The sequence below is a fragment of the Astyanax mexicanus genome, chromosome 17, assembly GCF_023375975.1.
Source record: "Astyanax mexicanus isolate ESR-SI-001 chromosome 17, AstMex3_surface, whole genome shotgun sequence".
NCBI classification, from domain to species: Eukaryota; Metazoa; Chordata; class Actinopteri; order Characiformes; family Acestrorhamphidae; genus Astyanax; species Astyanax mexicanus.
The window spans coordinates 27,028,245-27,045,000 of record NC_064424.1 but is presented as its reverse complement, the minus strand read 5'-3'; the positions used below and the strand labels follow the sequence as shown (position 1 = coordinate 27,045,000).

At 38.6% G+C, this 16,756-nt stretch overlaps 1 protein-coding gene across 7 annotated transcripts in view; it reads left to right on the top strand.

The window, feature by feature from the left end:
• Nucleotides 1-16,756, top strand: part of rapgef1b (Rap guanine nucleotide exchange factor (GEF) 1b) — a 62,459-nt gene that overhangs the window by 19,877 nt on the left and 25,826 nt on the right. For 3 of the 7 annotated variants that reach the window (XM_049466703.1, XM_049466701.1, XM_049466706.1), the window contains exons 2-10: nt 481-626; nt 1,505-1,683; nt 4,823-4,979; nt 5,151-5,239; nt 5,533-5,685; nt 10,606-10,668; nt 11,123-11,234; nt 12,588-12,774; nt 15,361-15,831. In XM_049466703.1, coding sequence (XP_049322660.1) covers nt 481-626; nt 1,505-1,683; nt 4,823-4,979; nt 5,151-5,239; nt 5,533-5,685; nt 10,606-10,668; nt 11,123-11,234; nt 12,588-12,774; nt 15,361-15,831 — 1,557 coding nt within the window. The remainder of the gene's footprint in view (nt 1-480; nt 627-1,504; nt 1,684-4,822; nt 4,980-5,150; nt 5,240-5,532; nt 5,686-10,605; nt 10,669-11,122; nt 11,235-12,587; nt 12,775-15,360; nt 15,832-16,756) is intronic. The other 4 variants (XM_049466704.1, XM_049466707.1, XM_049466702.1 and 1 more) reach the window with 3 other exon arrangements.

Sequence of the window (16,756 nt, the reverse complement as noted above, 5' to 3'; positions counted from 1 at the left end):
AAATTGTGTCCCTTTTTTCTTTTAGCAGACTGCCACACATCAAGTTAAGAAGCATGTCCTATTGATTATCTAAGAGGATGATGTGCAGCAAAACAGGGCTGATTACAGCATGTAGTGCTGAGCTGAGCAGAGGTTGAGCAGCACAGCACATACGAAAGCAAGGAAACTGTCTTTTGTCATTTCCTTTATCCACTCATAAGAAGGAAGGGTGGAGTGTGTGTGTGTGTGTGTGTGTGTGTGTGTGTGTGTGTGTGTGCGTGTGTGGGGGTGGGGTTTGCTTTAGAGGTGTGGAAAGATGACGTTTGTATGAGTTGTTTCTATATATGCTGCATCAGCAGAAGATGGTTTTTCTAAAAACCTGACAAAAAAAAACTCTTGTCTTAACCTTCTGCCCCATTTATCCTCTGTCTTCTCCTTGTTTTTTCTCCATTGTAATCCCTTTCTCTCTCCCTTTCTCTCTCTCTTTCTCTTGGGTTTCAGACTCTCAGAGGTCCCACCTGTCCTCCTTCACCATGAAGCTGATGGATAAGTTCCATTCGCCCAAGATCAAGCGAACGCCTTCCAAGAAGGGCAAGCAGCATACGCCGGAGCCGCCCGCCAAAAGCACGGAGAAACCAGTCAACAGGGTAACAGTGACAACTCTACATCTGATTTTAAGCAACGTGTACCGTATTTTTTACACTGTAAGGCGCACTTAAAATCCTTTCATTTTCCTAAAAATCATCAGTTTGCTTTTTGCCGGTGCGCCTTATATATGAATTTCATCAGTCAGCTTGTAAGGAGCAGTAAAGCCACTCTGCTGAAGTACAGCGTGATACAGGAGTTTCTGTTTAATTCTCAAGCATCGAGACTGTAGTAGCATTAGCATTAGCCACTAAGCGCTAGCTCTTAAGCCATTCAGAATGAGTACTATAAGCCTGTAGCCTGCTGCTAACCCTGGCAAGCACTGTTGGAGCAGCATTAGCATTAGCCGCTAACTGTGCTAGCTCTTTCTTTGTTCAGAGGGGAGTATATCGGACCATAGCCTGTGCGTTTACTGTGGTAAAACAAGCTATGTGGGACGAACCGTTAGCTAATATCTCCCTGGTTAGCTAGCAGTTAGCTGCTAATGCTAATGCTCCAGCCTTAGTGCTGGAGAAATTCGGAAATCTAAGCTTACTGTAAATAAACGGAAGTGCTTTAATCACCCAAATAAACAATTTTTTTAGGAGAGAAATGTGTGTAGATTAACATCCAGCCCTTGTTTGTCTTTTTTTTTTAATAATTTTTATATTTATATATATTTTTTATAATTTAATAAGTTCCTTATAGTGTTGCATAAAATATGCCCTATAATCCTTTATGTATGAAAATAGATTAAACATTGATAGTGCGCCTTAAAATCCAGTGTGCCTTATAGTGTGAAAAATACAGTAGCAACACTACACTTTACAATTCCACACAAACTACGCATCCACCCTCAACTCTTTACTCAACCCTATTTACTGTTCATTTATTCCTACAGAAGGTGAGCCGATTGGAGGAGCAGGAGAAGGAGGTGGTGAGTGCGCTGCGCTATTTTAAAACCATCGTGGACAAGATGGCGGTGGACACCAAAGTTCTGCAGATGTTGCCAGGGTCCGCCAGCAAAGTGTTGGAGGCCATTCTGCCCCTCGTACAGGTGGAGGCCAGGATCCAGCATAGGTAAGGCAGTGTGTGGTAGCTGAGAGTACTGTCTGCATGTTTATGGTCCTGCTTCTAGCCAGTTAATTAGAGGGTGAAGGTAAAGTGTAGGTTCAGAGTTTGGATTGGGGCTCAGAATGGGAACTCGGTTAGTGCTTATATTAAGACGTTGGAATCAGCTGATGTTTAGTGTAAAAGTAGAAATATATTTCAGGATGATTCACTATGTGGGGAAGTGTGGGGACACCTGCTCATTCACTGTTTCTTCTGAAAGAAGAAGAGTTTATGCTGCTTTTGTTGGAGTAACTGTCTAAACTGTTTAGGGAAAACTTGCTACTAGATTTTGGAGCATTGCTGTGAGGATCTGGTTGCATTTAGCAGACCTGGTTCCTAGTACCTCTTAGTTTCCTTAGTAGGCTTGTATGGTTCCATGTTCTAAAGAACAAATATTGTTTGATCTCACGTTTCACCAGTTTCAGTCGAGTTGTCAGTTGTCAAGTTGATTTTGCCGCTGAGCTACAGCAATCTTATTAATGATATACGGAGACCTTATTAATGATATAAATATATTTTTGTTTAAGTAAATAAAAAATATTTTAAATATATTGTTTCCATTAATACATTTAGCAACCAATTAATATCATTTTGGAAGTGCAGTAATATAATGAAATATATATTTACAAAAAACGTTTTTTAAATAACAAGAAATATTGCTTATTAAGGGTCTAATTCATTCATTTATTCATTTTAAAATGTCTAAATTTGGTCGTAAAACGATAGGATTTCGGCTCTTGCTCATGAACATTTCGACATGCAAATATATCGCCTCTGTTGGCTGACAGCACTGCTCACCAGAAGGCAACGTCATGAACAACAGTTAGAAATGTTTTAAAATAAACACTTTTTTTTTTTTACTAGCTTTTTTTTAGTGGAAGGACACCTTTGAAGTGTTAGTCAAGTCAGGATGTTCACACTTCGTCCACAATTCCCCTGAAAATATTATCCCAAAAGAATTAGACAGAACATCTTTATTTCAGCAGAAAAAGTGTGTACTGCGCATACTGTATATGATCCTTTTCAGTCCATTCATTGTGAAGTTATAAGAAGTGTTTCAGAGTGGACTGCCATTAGAATGAGGAATCATACAGACAGACTAAACATACCTTTTGTTTTGGGTTGGTTTTGCCTTGTCTCTGAGAGATGCACAACCTGCTCATCTTTAATCTGTTCATCAGAGCGAAGAAAATGTAATACACACACACACACACACACACACAGATGAACCCGTATACAATGTCTGGCCTGCATAGCTGAGCTAGAGTTGATATGTTGATAACGTACATGAAAACTTGTCGCCTTCAGGCAGAATTTTGGTCTTTTGAATGATAAATTTAAAGTTTTTTTGTAAATGTGATGAAACTTAATTTTTTTAGAAATCATCCCACCTCATCAATGAGGGTAATCCCTCGTTTCCTCTAAATACATTGTTACAAATGTTAAAGCTAAAGCTACAAATTAAAGCTAGCTAAAGCTATAAATCAATCTTCCCTTCCTTTCCTCCTCTACCCCACTATTTCCCTTTGCCCTCCTTTAGGCCCTGTTTTAAATGTGTTTTTATCTTCTATTTCTAAATGTACATCATTATCTGTAAGTCTCTTTGGACAAAAGTGTCTCCCAAATGTAATGCAATGTAATGTAATATAAAAATGTAATGTAAATGACACAATGATGTTGAGTGCCAGTGCAGTGTAAGCAGAGCATAAATGATGGGCAGAGACAAGCTGCGTTTGCAGTAGATGTATGCAAAATCAAATATTTGGACATAACCTGAACTTACAGTGTGTTAAAATTACAATAAAAATATTTTAGTGCCACTACTGATGATAACCTGCTACATAGTGCTGAGCAATATGGCAAAAATCCTATATAGTACGATATATATGTCTTAATTTCAGTCGATGCGATGCAATTCTGATATTGATATGAAGAGTTAAAAAAAAACAGATTTTTATCTTTTTTTCTTTTCTTTTCTTTTTTTTTTTTTTGAAAAAAAGAGTTTCCATTTTAGTCAGTGCTTTTAACAATAGTTCGGAAAAGACAGCTGACTAACCTTCCCTCTGTACCAGATTTAACATGCCTTACAAGGCACTTCCTCTCGAAGAGGAAACGCAGTGCCATCTACTCTCAGCTGTTGCATTTAATTTATTAACTAAAAGGAATTTTATTTGGAAGAGCGAGGGATTGATTGAAACTGAGGGTGATGGTAGGAAGTGGAATATGTATTAAACTTGTACATCATGGCAGTGGTTGGTGGTCATTTGTCGAGGGGATGTTCAACAGTCGGGTTGGATGGTATAAATGTTAGAAAATAATTTAACCATAACTGTACAGTAACTAAAAACAGCTCAAAATTAGGTTTTTTATATTTTAAGGCATTTGCTTCAAAGCGACACTACTGTTTAAGATTTGTCCCTGTGATTTATTGAGATTGCTGATTAATTAAGCAGTGATGCTGCAGTCATCTTCTTGCATAGCCAAAGAATCTGCTTTTTTTTTTCTTCTTCTTCTAAAGTTTGAAATGATGGAATAAACTGGTGGAAACCTGGGCTGGTTCACTGAAAAGCCCAAATGGTGGAAAAGCGCTGTTTTTTTTTTTTTTTTGACATCAAAAACTCTCTGTCTCCTCTCTATGTCTATCTCTCTCTGTATATCTTTCTGTCTCTCTCCCTCTTTTTCTCTCTTTCTGTCTCTCTGTGTGTCTCTCTGTCTTTCTCTGTCTCTGTGTCTGTGTCCCTCTCTGTCTCTCTCTATTTCTGTCTCTCTGTTCTTTTGATGGAAAAGCGCTATTTATTGAACTGTTGTTTTCTCCTTGAAGTATTTTGAAGTGTCTAATGTGCTTTTTTTGCATTAAAAAATCTCTGTATGTCTGTCTCTCTCTCTGTCTGAGTTCTGTTGGTGGAAAATTGCATTTGTTGAACTCTATTGCGCTAACGTGCGTTTTTTTTTTGCAGTCAAAATAAAAAAATCTGTCTCTTTGTGTCTCTCTCTCTCTCTCTCTCTCTCTCTCTTTGCTCTCTCTGTCTCTCTCTCTGTCTCTCTCTCTCTCTCTCTCTCTCTTTTCTCTCTCTCTCTCTCTCTCTCTCTCTCTCCTCCTCTGTAGCTCGGCCATTGCCTCCTGTCATAACCGAGTGTATCAGAGTTTGGCTAATCTCATTCGCTGGTCCGACCAGGTGATGCTGGAAGGCATTGACCTCGACGACAAGGACACTGTGACAACTGTTACCGCGGTGATAAAGGCGGTGCTGGACGGTGTGAAGGTGAGAGGTTTCTGTGCTTGTGTGTGTGCTTGTTTAATTTCACCTTAACTGGATGTGGTTGGGATTATTTTATATTTACAGTGGTTTGGGAGAGATAGTTGCATAATATGTTACAAAAGGAAACTCAATAAAGATATTTTGTGTGTGTGTGTGTGATTGTTTGCATAACAGGAGTTGGTGAAACTAACTATAGAGAAGCAGGAGCATCCATCCCCAACATCCCCCAACAAGCCAGTAATCCCTGCAGCCAAAACAGAAAGGTATCGTGTCTATGTTTCTCTATAAACCCTCATCTAAAATTCTTGCACTATTTTAAAATGCATAATTGAACCAATAATATCACATGGTTGCAAATTATTTGGCCACAAACACCCGAACTCTCATCTAGAACTGAGAGTTATCAGAATGCTCAGAACACTATTTAGCGCTGCATGAATGTTTTCATCATTGAACATTATAAATACAGTTTATAAAGCATTTAAACCTGTTGATCCGCCTATTTTAGCAGTCATATTTTCACTCTTGACTCATTCTCTTTTTCCCTCACTCTCAGTGTATGTGAGATGCCTCTAACAGAGCGGGAGAAGGAAATCCTGAGTAAGACCACACCAATCGCCACGCCCACAGACAGCTTGACTGATATTTCTGAGGAGGAAGTGGCTCCACCCAAGCCTCCGCTCCCTGGACTGAAGTTAGCAGAACACAGGTGAGAATGTGAAAGCTTGTGTGTGGCTGATGGGTGTTTTAGTTCTCAGCGTGAGAAGTACAGTAGTCTTCTAATAGTTCTAAAACCTTCACTGTTACATTGGCAGCTTTCAGATAAAGGTAATCAGACATGGCACAGTAGCTTGTAGTTGTGATTTGGAACACTCACACTGTTAAGTGGACTAGAAGGTGAGGAGTGTAGTGTCTGCTGAAGAAATTGTAGAATGTAGAGAATTTAGGAGATTCATTTATATCCTTGGTGCCAGTAGGTTGTTTAGATCCAGAAAGTTTTATACTATTGATGCGCGCGTGTGTGAACGTGTTTTTAGACATCTGCATCAGCAGTGGGTGCAACTTAAAGTAGCTGAATGCATTATTTTAAAAACGGGTGTCTGTAAACATTTGGACATACAATTTAACCTTTCTTTAAGGAGTTAAACCATTTTTTTCCCTTCATTTAAACGCCTACTTATCTATACTCTATCTTCTGTATCTGCCAACAAACCCAGATATTCGCTTTCAGATTGCACTCTTTATTCATTCTGTTCTAAAACGTTCTCTCTCTGTATACACTGTCCTTAAGTGTTATCCCGGTCTCAGCCCCTGAAATGTTCATCCTATTTACCATATTTTTCGGACTATAAGGCGTACTTAAAACTCTTTAATTTTCCCAAAATTTGACAGTGTGCCTTTTAATCTGGTGCGCCCTATGTATGAATTCTACCAGTCAGGTATTAAGGAGCAGTAAAGCAACTACGCTAAAGTACAGCATTATAAGGGTGAGTTTTCAGTGAAGCTTCTCCAGCACTAAGGCTGGGTGCAGCAGCATTAGCATTAGCTGCTAACTGCAGCACTAGCTCCTTCGCGGTTCAGAGGCAAGTAGATTGGACTGTAGTGAGTGTGTTTGCCGCATTGAAACAAGCTGCATCGGACACTCAGGGTTGCTCGGTCTAGTGTTATCGGGCAGCATTTACGTCCTGCTTGCGCTGTGGTTAGCAGCTAATGCTAATGCTGCTGCACCCAGCCTTAGTACTGGAGAAACTTCACTGAAAACTTCAACCTTAGACAAAATATTGGAAATTTAAAACTTACTGTAAATAAACAGAAGCTCTTTACTCACTCAAATAAAACAATTCGGGACAGAGGTCTGTAAAAATTAATATCCAGCGTTTATTTAAAATTCTTTATTTATTTATTTATTTATTTATTTATATATATATTTCATGCTGTATGTCTGTCTCCCTCCATTCACAGTAGTTTTAAATATTATGCTACATAGTATCTATTATAGAGAACATTCATTTTATTTAAGCTATTCTTAAATGTATTTTCCATTCCACACTGTTCTGTTTTCTGCTTTCATACCATTTTCATCTTCTTCCTTTCACACTATTTTAAAGTATTATGTATTAAATAGAATGTATGATATAGAATATTCTCTCTCCTATATACTGTCTTATGATATTCCATTCCCCGCTTCTAGATTATTTCCTCAGTTCCTGCAGCTCTAGGATGTTATTGCTCAGTTCTAGAATTATTTCCCAGTTCACATTGTTCTAGGGTTGCTTTTTTGTAAGCATTATAATTATATTCTAGAATTGATTTTCCTCTCGTTAAAACAGTTCTAGAATCTTCTCACCATTCACACCATTCTTTAGCCTCCTCAATCTATTCAAGTTATTTTCAAATGATGAGCACATTGTAGATCTGCTTTAATGACTGATAACATTCTAGAACATTCAATTAGCTAATAAAAAAGTTTTTTTCTTGATCTCCCTCATGTTGAGCTTTTTTGGAACATTTTCCTCAGTCACAGTGTTTTAGAATATTATCCATCTTTAAAATAATCCTAGAAACCTCTCCCCGTTTACACAGCTATTGTGCCTTTTCCCTCCATATAAAATGTTCCATTAAAATGTCACAGTTTTCTAGGCATTTTCTCCTTTTCACATGTTCTGGAGTGTCCTCTGTCTATTTTTAAGCTGTTTTGTTGTCTGGACGTCTATCTGTCACTGAAACTCTTCTAAAATGTTCTGTTCATTCACAGTGTTCTGAAGTCTTTTTCCACCAGTCATGCTGTATCAGAACTCTCTGTACTTTATTTAACAGAACTTCTGACAGAATGTCTCAACTAATTATTGATTGACACTAGTTAAGGCATTATTAATCATTACCAATTTGTAACTAATGTCTCCATTAATTATTAACAGGATTTTACAAATGTATATAAATATATACAGCTCTGAAGAGACCACTTCAGTTTCTAAATTAGTTTTTTTTTTTTTTTTTTTTTTGCTGTTTATAGTTATATGTTTGAGTAAAATGAACATTGTTGTTTTATTCTATAAACTACGGGAAACATTTCTCTCAAAATTTGGGTAAAAATATTGTCATTTAAAGCATTAATTTGCAGAAATTGAGAAATGGCTGAAATAACAAAAAAAGATGCAGAGCTTTCAGACCTCAAATAATCCAAAGAGTCCAAAACCCTGGTTTAAGCACAGTTTTCATGCATCTTGGCATGTTCTCCTCCACCAATCTTACACACTGCTTTTGGATAACATTATGCCTCTTCTGGTGCAAAGATTCCAGCAGTTCAGTTTGGTTTGATGGCTTGTGATCATCCATCTTCCTTTTGATTATATTCCAGAGGTTTTCAATTTGGTAAAATCAAAGAAACTCATTATTCATATGTATTTCATTGTTTTAGGGTATTATTCCTCCATTCATGCTGTTCCACACTCTTTTCTATCTGTTCACACTGAATTAAATTATTAAATATTTTCCTTATGGAGTTTATCCACAATAATCTGCTCATTCAAAACCATAAGAAACAAGTTTTTTTTTTTCACATCCATTAAGCATTTTCTAACTGTGAGCCACAAGCTACATTGTTTCTAAACACAATATCAGCCTGGTGAAGCAGCCCATTCCTATTGAAGTGAACTGGCCTCTTTGCAGGTTGAATGTATTTGTATTTTGTCTGGCTGTGGATTTAGAGCGAGCAGGCTGAGGCACGTCCAGCTGAAAGCTTCAGACAGCAGTTGGGCAGCTGGACCGTGATGTTTGGGCACCTCTGTTCTGCAGTGTTATTTAGTTTCCTGTTGATGAGACAATGTGATAAACTCCCCCTCCACTTAATAATAGCTTCTCAAGATCTATATATATATAACATAAATATGATTTCATTTCTCCCACTGAAATCACCACACACACACACACACACACACACACACCTCTGCCCTTCTTGCCTGTGGTTAACAAAGCAGAAGTGCTATTTTCCTCTCTCCTTCAGAGTTGCTCCATAGCAGTGCAAATAGAAATGTGGTAGTGAAACACATATTTAAAAGAGGAATGTCTGTATGGAGGAGACGACTGCTTTTCAGTGTGTGATGCAACATGACGGGGTGACAAGGTGCACAGGAGTGCAGTTTGTTTCTCATTCATGCTGTATAGAAATGGAAGAATCAGTCATCTTAAATGACCTCTCCATGCTTCGCCCACAAATACAGATCAAGCACTCGCTAAAGAGTCACCCACAGCTCAGCGGTCGAGGCCATGAATCCCTGTCTTTAGTGAAACACTAAAGACAGGGATTCATGGCCTCGACCGTTGAGCTGTGGGTGACTCTTTAGCGAGTCATGTGAGGAGACGAAAAACTGGTGGTGGTTTTCCACTTCAATTAACTGTAGTATTGCTTATTAAATTATTTTTATTTATGTTTTATAGATATGTAATGTTAATCTGTTATTATACATAATAATAAAATTTATACATTTGCATTTTTCACATTTCATTAACCCTTACTTATGAAAAAACATCTTTTAAACTGAAAGAACTTAAATAATTTACTTGTTCAGTCTTTATTATACACTTCTGGACAGTCTACCCAATCCTAAAGAGCCAATAATTAGGATATAGTAAAATACATATTTTCTACTCTTCAAGCTATCCCAGTCATATAGCCACCGCTTAGATTACGAACATGGCGCTTCCAAGCAGCTAAAGACCTGAAAATGAAGCTATTTGATGTGATAAAACTGGGGAAAGGTTAAGGGGAAATCTGGAAGTCATGGCTGTTAAGGGAAACTGTGGAAGGTGAGGCTGTTAAGAGGAAATGTTGAGGGTAAGACTGTTATTGGGTATATCTTTCCAAAGTCTAATACATTTCTATGTATTTCAGCAGTATTCCTCTCTTTTTTTATTTAGAATGGGTCAGGTTTAAGTCAGCATAGCCCTGAACAATTCCACTTCTTACATGGCTTCGATCTCTCTTTAAGTCTTTGCAACTTAGCATACTAAAGTTAAAGCTAGAGTTGTACATGGGGTGCTAAAGCTGAACCTGGAGTGCTAAAGCTAAACCGAAAGTTCTAAAGCTAAACCTGGAGTGCTAAAGCTAAACCTGGAGTCCTAAACCTAAACCTGCAAGTCTAAGGCTAAACCTGTATGTCTAAACATAAACCTGCATGTCTAAAGCTAAACCTGGAGTCCTAAAGCTAAACCTGGAGTGCTAAACTAAAAGATTTAAAGTTCAAGCTAAAATATCAACAGTTACATTTAGTCAACACATAAGTTTTGGTGCACTATTCTACTGTGCAGCAGAATGCTTGCAAATAATTAATTAGCAGTCAAAACCAACACATTTGTGAGAGTAGCTTGGATATATTATATATATTTAATTTAGGAGTGTGAGTATCAGTCTGTCAGTTCTGTTTGTCATACTGTATGTCTGTATGTCTCTCTGTTTGTCTGTCTCTCTCTCTCTCTGTCTCTTTGTCTGCTGCCATTATGTTTTGTCTTTCTGTCTTCATAATTTTTTCTCTGGTCTTCAATCTCTTTTTTTTCTATTTTGTCCTGGGGGTCGTTTGATCATCCTGCTCCTCTCTCTGCACTCTGTCATCGTTTGGTTGTCCTGGGCCAGGAGCAGGATGCAGTTGTGCTCCGATCCTGTTGCCGGGCAGTGGAGGGCCACAGTGATGGAAACGTATGTCAGACTATGGGGTGTTCTGGGTGCATTCGTAGTGAAATCGGCCTTTCTGATTGGAGGAAGCCATGGTGCATGCGAATTACGGGACGATGTGCGTTCAGCCTGAGCGCACATTGCAGAATGTCAGCCAATCTGGGACCGAGCCTGATTGTCGCGAATTTGCATGATTGACCAATGAGTGTGCCATCCTTTCTAATCCTGACTTCCTGATTTTCCTAATTTGTGATTGGTCAAGTCCCTCGTGTCCCTGGTTACCTAGCTGAGGTCCAGAGGAGTGGAATGTTTGTGAGAATCTCCCAGAAACCCACACTGGCCTGTGTGTGTATAAGTAATTGTGTCATGTTTGTGTTTGTGTGAGTGTAAGTACCAATCACTAACATCTGCTCTGTGTGTGTTTAGTGTTGCACCTTCATGATGTATTTAATATATCCTCTAAATGTCTTTTCCACAGCCCACCAGCTTTACCTCCAAAGAAGCGTCAGTCTGCACCCTCTCCCACACGAGTTGCCATTGTAGCGCCCATGAGCCGGACTAACTGTGGCCTCAACCTGCCACATAAACAGGTACAGCCATCCCAGTCACGACCCCTCATCAATTATAGCAGCATTCATTCCTGCAAATTCACCTTTAGTAGCTCTGATATAGCCTGTGTAGATATAGTATATTAAAACAGTCGTTTATAAATCACAGTAATGTACCATATTTTATGTACTGTAGGGCAAATTAAATATTATTATGTGCGCCTCATTTTTCCAGTCAGGAGCGTTAAAGCCACTCCACTGAAGTGCAGAGTTATAAAGGAGTTACAGTTTAGTTCTCCAGCAGTATTAGCATTAGCCACTAACCGCGGTAAGCGCTAGCTCTTCTGCCATTTAGAGATGAATCATTTTGGGCTGTAGCCTGCTGCTAACCCCGGCTAGAACTGCTGGAGAAGTATTAGCATTACACGCTAACCGCAATAAGTGCTAGCTCTTTCGCTGTTCCGAAGTGAGTATATGGGACTGTAGTCTGTGTTTAAACAAGCTGAGTGAGATAAAACTGCTAGCTAATATCGCCCTGGCTTACTAGAACACACAGGGTTCCTCAATGTAGCACTGTCTGGCGGCATTAGCCGCTAACCACAACTAGCAGTAGTGGTTAGCTTCTAATGCTAATACTGTAAAAATACAGTATATAAATCAGTAATGTATCATGTAGTGCATGGTGTTATTTGTATGATAAATACAAAATAGCCCTAATCATTACATTTTTACTTGTTACCACCCTGTTATGCAATTAGTTCAAAGTTCTTTAGTATGTTATTAGTAACAGTTACACAACAGGCAAGCTAAACCGTTAGTTTTTAGTAATTACACTTCTTTAACAAACCAAACCTTGATTAATTGTATGCTTTTTTGAATGTATTCTGATATAATAGATTTTTTTTTCTCAAATTATTCCAGAAAACTATTCGTTTTTTTTGTTAATGACTTTGATTGGACACACCTTCTTATTTCTTCTCATTTTCTTACTCTTCTCATTCTTGTTTTTATTTTTTCCTAAATTGTAAATGAATACAGACTATATAAAATACTATAAAGGAACACATAAGGAATCATGTAGGAAGCATTTAGGTGACTCTTATCTTATCTGGGGATCTGTTAACTTGCAGTTTCTGAGGCTGGTAACTCTGATAAACTTATCCTGTACAACAGAGGTCTTTTTTTCTTGTGGCAGTCCTGATAAGGGCCAGTTTAATCATAAATTTATTGGTGGTCTTTTTGATCGATTTTTTTTCTTATTTCGTATTTTTTTTCTTTACTTAGTTGAGTTTGTATTCTTTGAAGTTCTGTAGTTCTAATGCATTCGTTTGGTCCTGTAAAAACAGTGTATTTAATGTTTGCTGCTGTTGTTGCATGCGGTTTCTGTGGTAACAGCAGCAGGAGTATGAGGTGGACCTCCTCCAGAGACGTTTTTCTGGCGGCAGCCAATCATACGGCGGAGACTCTCCCCGCCTCTCGCCCTGTAGCAGCATGGGAAAGCTCAGCAAGTCTGACGAGCAGCTTTCATCCCTGGAGAGAGACAGCGGCCAGTGCTCGCGCAACACCAGCTGCGAAACACTCGGTGCGTGTACACACTCGCATATACGCAGTGCATGATACTGAAACAAAAACACCTCAGCCCACAAACACACTTCAACATGAACCACTTTGGAGAAGAAAAGAGTTTTTCTCTGTTAGTTTATAAAGGTTTTTTTCTCTGTAAAATAAAATCAAGTGACTTTATGAACACAGTAAAAAAAGATATTGAAGACATTTAATCTGTGCAAGTGTTAATACAGGTTCACAAACTATGGGACTCTCTTTCTCTCTTTCTCTCCCATTTCACAATCCCCGATCTGTCAAATATTTGTAGGCTAAGTAGGCAGTATTTTTTTTACAATAACATGTTTTTGTGAACAGTACATTGCTCTAAACGATATTATTGTCATCTTAAGACCATTAAAGGTCACTGACATAATGATAATATGCAGTTACTCACTTTTACAGACAAGTAACTTTTAATTCATCATAGTCCGGTAGATACAGCTCTGGAAAAAATTAAGAGACCACTTGAGTTTCTGAATCAGTTTCTCTGATTTTGATATTTATAGGTATATCTTTAAGTAAAATAAACATTGTGGTTTTATTCTATAAACTATGGACAGCATTGCTTCCAAATTCCAAATACAAATATTGTCATTTAGAGCATTTATTTGCAGAAAATGAGAAATGGCTGAAATAACAAAAAAGATGCAGAGCTTTCAGACCTCAAATAATACAAAGAAAACAAGTTCATAATTATATATTCATACGTTTTAAGAGTTCAGAATTTGGTGGAATAACCCAGGTTTTTGATCACAGTTTTCATGCATCTTGACATGTTCTCCTCCACCAGTCTTACACACTGCTTTTGGATGACTTGTGATCATCCATTTTCCTCTTGATTATATTCCAGAGGTTTTCAGTTTAGTAAAATCTAAGAAAAACATAATTATTAAGTGGCCTCTTATTTTTTTCAGAGCTGTAAATCTTTTTTTAGTGCACGACAGTCTACATTGTGTGTATAGAGTTGTAGTTATTGAAGCATTGATCATAACATAAAATACTGCTTGTGTGTGTATATGTGTATATATATATACATATTAGAATTATTGAGGTCATGTCCGTTTATTGTAAGATAAATCGATAATGTCAATATAATGAAGGGCCATTCCTCTGTGTAATAAATACCCCTGTTCTGTGTGTGATGCTCACCAACCTACTCTTCGGTAGTTAGTTTTTTATTTATTTAGTTAGTTAGTTAGTTGAGAAAATGGGGTTAAATATTGGTGCTTCAAAACCCAAAAAGCAATAGTTAAATGAAGTGTTGTTGAAGAGGAGATATTCTGAGAGCTGTGGTGATTTTAAACATGCAGTTTACCTCAGACAGCCTGTGTAATTCTGTGGTCAGAACTTCTGAGGCTGAAACTGAACTGAAATACTCCAGAAACTATAATGTAGTCCACACTTCCCACCTCAGACCACAGCATCCGTCACTGTTAGTCCCTACTTAGCAGCAAGGGGCAAGAAATAACAGCTAATAAACCAGTTAAACATGCAACCCATAACAAAAAAGTCTCTACTGTCCAAAGAAGACTTTCCACCACATTTCTGTAACATTGCTGTGAGTATGTAAATGCATTTAGCAATAGCGCTGCACAATATATCGTTTAAGCATCGTCATGATGTGCGCTTGTGCAATAGTCACATTGCAGGATGTGCAATGTCATCTAAGGCAATTAGATCAAATACATCTTGTTGCAATGTTTTGATTCTTGACACAAGAAGTAGATACACAGTGTTTTAATGTTCTGAGAGAACAGCACTGTCTCTGTATTTGTGTGAGTGACAGGCTGCTGCTGCCTGAGAAGCACAATGGGGGCGTTGGGAGCGGACGTGACAATTTTGCACAAATATTTCCAGTTACAGCCAAAATCATGCTTTTCTTCCAAGAAAAACGATCTTATTTACCTTTTAAAAGGTTGTTAAATGCTCAATTAAAGGGCTAATTACTGATGTTTTGCTCTATTCCTTGGGTATTGAGTGCTCGGCTGATTTTAACGCATTGATTCAGCTTTTGGTCGATCCGGATCTCTGAGGCGAAAAAGCGTGGATGTGGGAGTGGGGCTGGTGATGTCACAGGTCCTGCATTGTTTAATATCGCGATATATATAGTTGAAAAAAAACATTGCAATAAAAGTTTTCCAATATCGTGCAGCCCTATTTAGCAACGTTGACAGAATGTTGGGAATGAAGTGGGAGGTGGGTGGCCCAACTAATTCGAACTAAAAGTACTGGATGGAGCACCACCATCATTCTAGACAACACAGTTCCACTGCACCAAAGCTCAATTCAATAGTATAAAGCATGGTCCAGATTCTAATCCTATTTTAATGGCAATACTTCTCAACAGAGACTAGAGAAGCTGTGTATTTCCGTTTTCACATCTGTATCAGCAATAATATAGATCATCTTAAAATATTTATTAAATGAGGTATCCACAAAAATGTGCACCTATAGTATATACACTCTTGTTTTAAAAAAGCTATTAAAAAGGTGGTTGTGAATCAGTGTGATCAGAACTAATTTACTTCTCTCTCTCTCTCTCTCTCTCTCTCTCGTTCTCTAGATAACACAGAAGGGTACGATCCCGACTACGACTTCCTCCATCAGGATCTTTCCGTATCCGAGCCTTTACCGTTTCCCACAGGTCCCAGCAGTTGCCTGAGCCCTCTCCCAGAATGCCTCAGTGAATCTCCGTCCCCTGGCCCCACCCACTCCCGCTTCAGTGCCCCCCTGACCAGCCAGAGCTCTCTGGATCAATGGACTCCACCCTCCTCTGCTGGGGCGTCCAATGGGGAGCAGCCCCCCGCCCTGCCGCAGAAGAAGCGGCGTTCGGCTCCGATCCTGTCGACCTGCCAGCTGTACGAGCGGCTGCCGTCACAATACGACAACTTCCCCGAGGAGGACTCGCCCACCCCGCCGTTTCCATTGGTAACACCTGTGTCTCCCGGGACGCAGTGTAACGGGGGCGGAGTCCAGTCTCCGAGTTTCTCCAGTGACAGCCCTCCACCTCTACCAGAGAAGAAGAGCAAAACTAGTATGTTGAGTTATTTAGTTCTGCCTATAGAAAATGTGTTCTTTTGTTTTGTTCACAGCAGGTTAAAATGATTAATGTCATTTTGAGGGTTTACATTACAAGCTACAAAATTCAGTTCCTGTCGTCAGTCTGTGGATTCTACACACCATTATTTATTAATTTATTATTAATAAATATGAATAAATTACACCTTATAAGATGAAGTTGGATACTAAGGTATTTCTAGTGAAAACCATATGAATTCTGATCTGTAGTCTGATCTAAAAGTAAATTGCCAGAAAACAGATACATGATTAAATAAGTTTAAATAACTTGCACATGTTTGACACCATCAGATCTGGGTCACATTAAGGCTACGTTCACATTGCAAGCCATATTGCTCAAATCTGATTTTTTGGTAATCTGTATCTGTGTGTAATGTGATCAGATCTGTTCCTGAAACGCTTCAAATGCGCATTGATACGTGTATAAACGTCGCCTTCTTCACAAACAACAAAAAAACTCATATTTGAGAGACGACTCGTAGCTTTATAAAGGGAAATAGATGTGTTAGCAGTTCATATGTGGAGGATCTTTTGCTGGAGTGGAGAGTAAACAGCTGGTCTGAAGTTCATGCTCAGGTCGAGGAGGAGAAAAAAGGACAGGCGGTTTGCTTTTGCTGTTTTTGCAGCTATAACTGCACGGCTGCACAAAGAGATGTGTGGATACTAGAGAGTGTGTGACGCATTAGTTCTGATTTGACTGTTCACATTCATGTCGCATGTCCATGGTTTGGATATGTATCCGATTTAGGACCACATATGAAAGAGACTCAAATCTGATTTAAAAAAATATATATTTGGCACGTTCACACAGCCATGAAAAAAATCTGATCTGATCCACATCTGAGTGACTTCAGCCTGCTAATGTGAACGTAGCAAGAGAC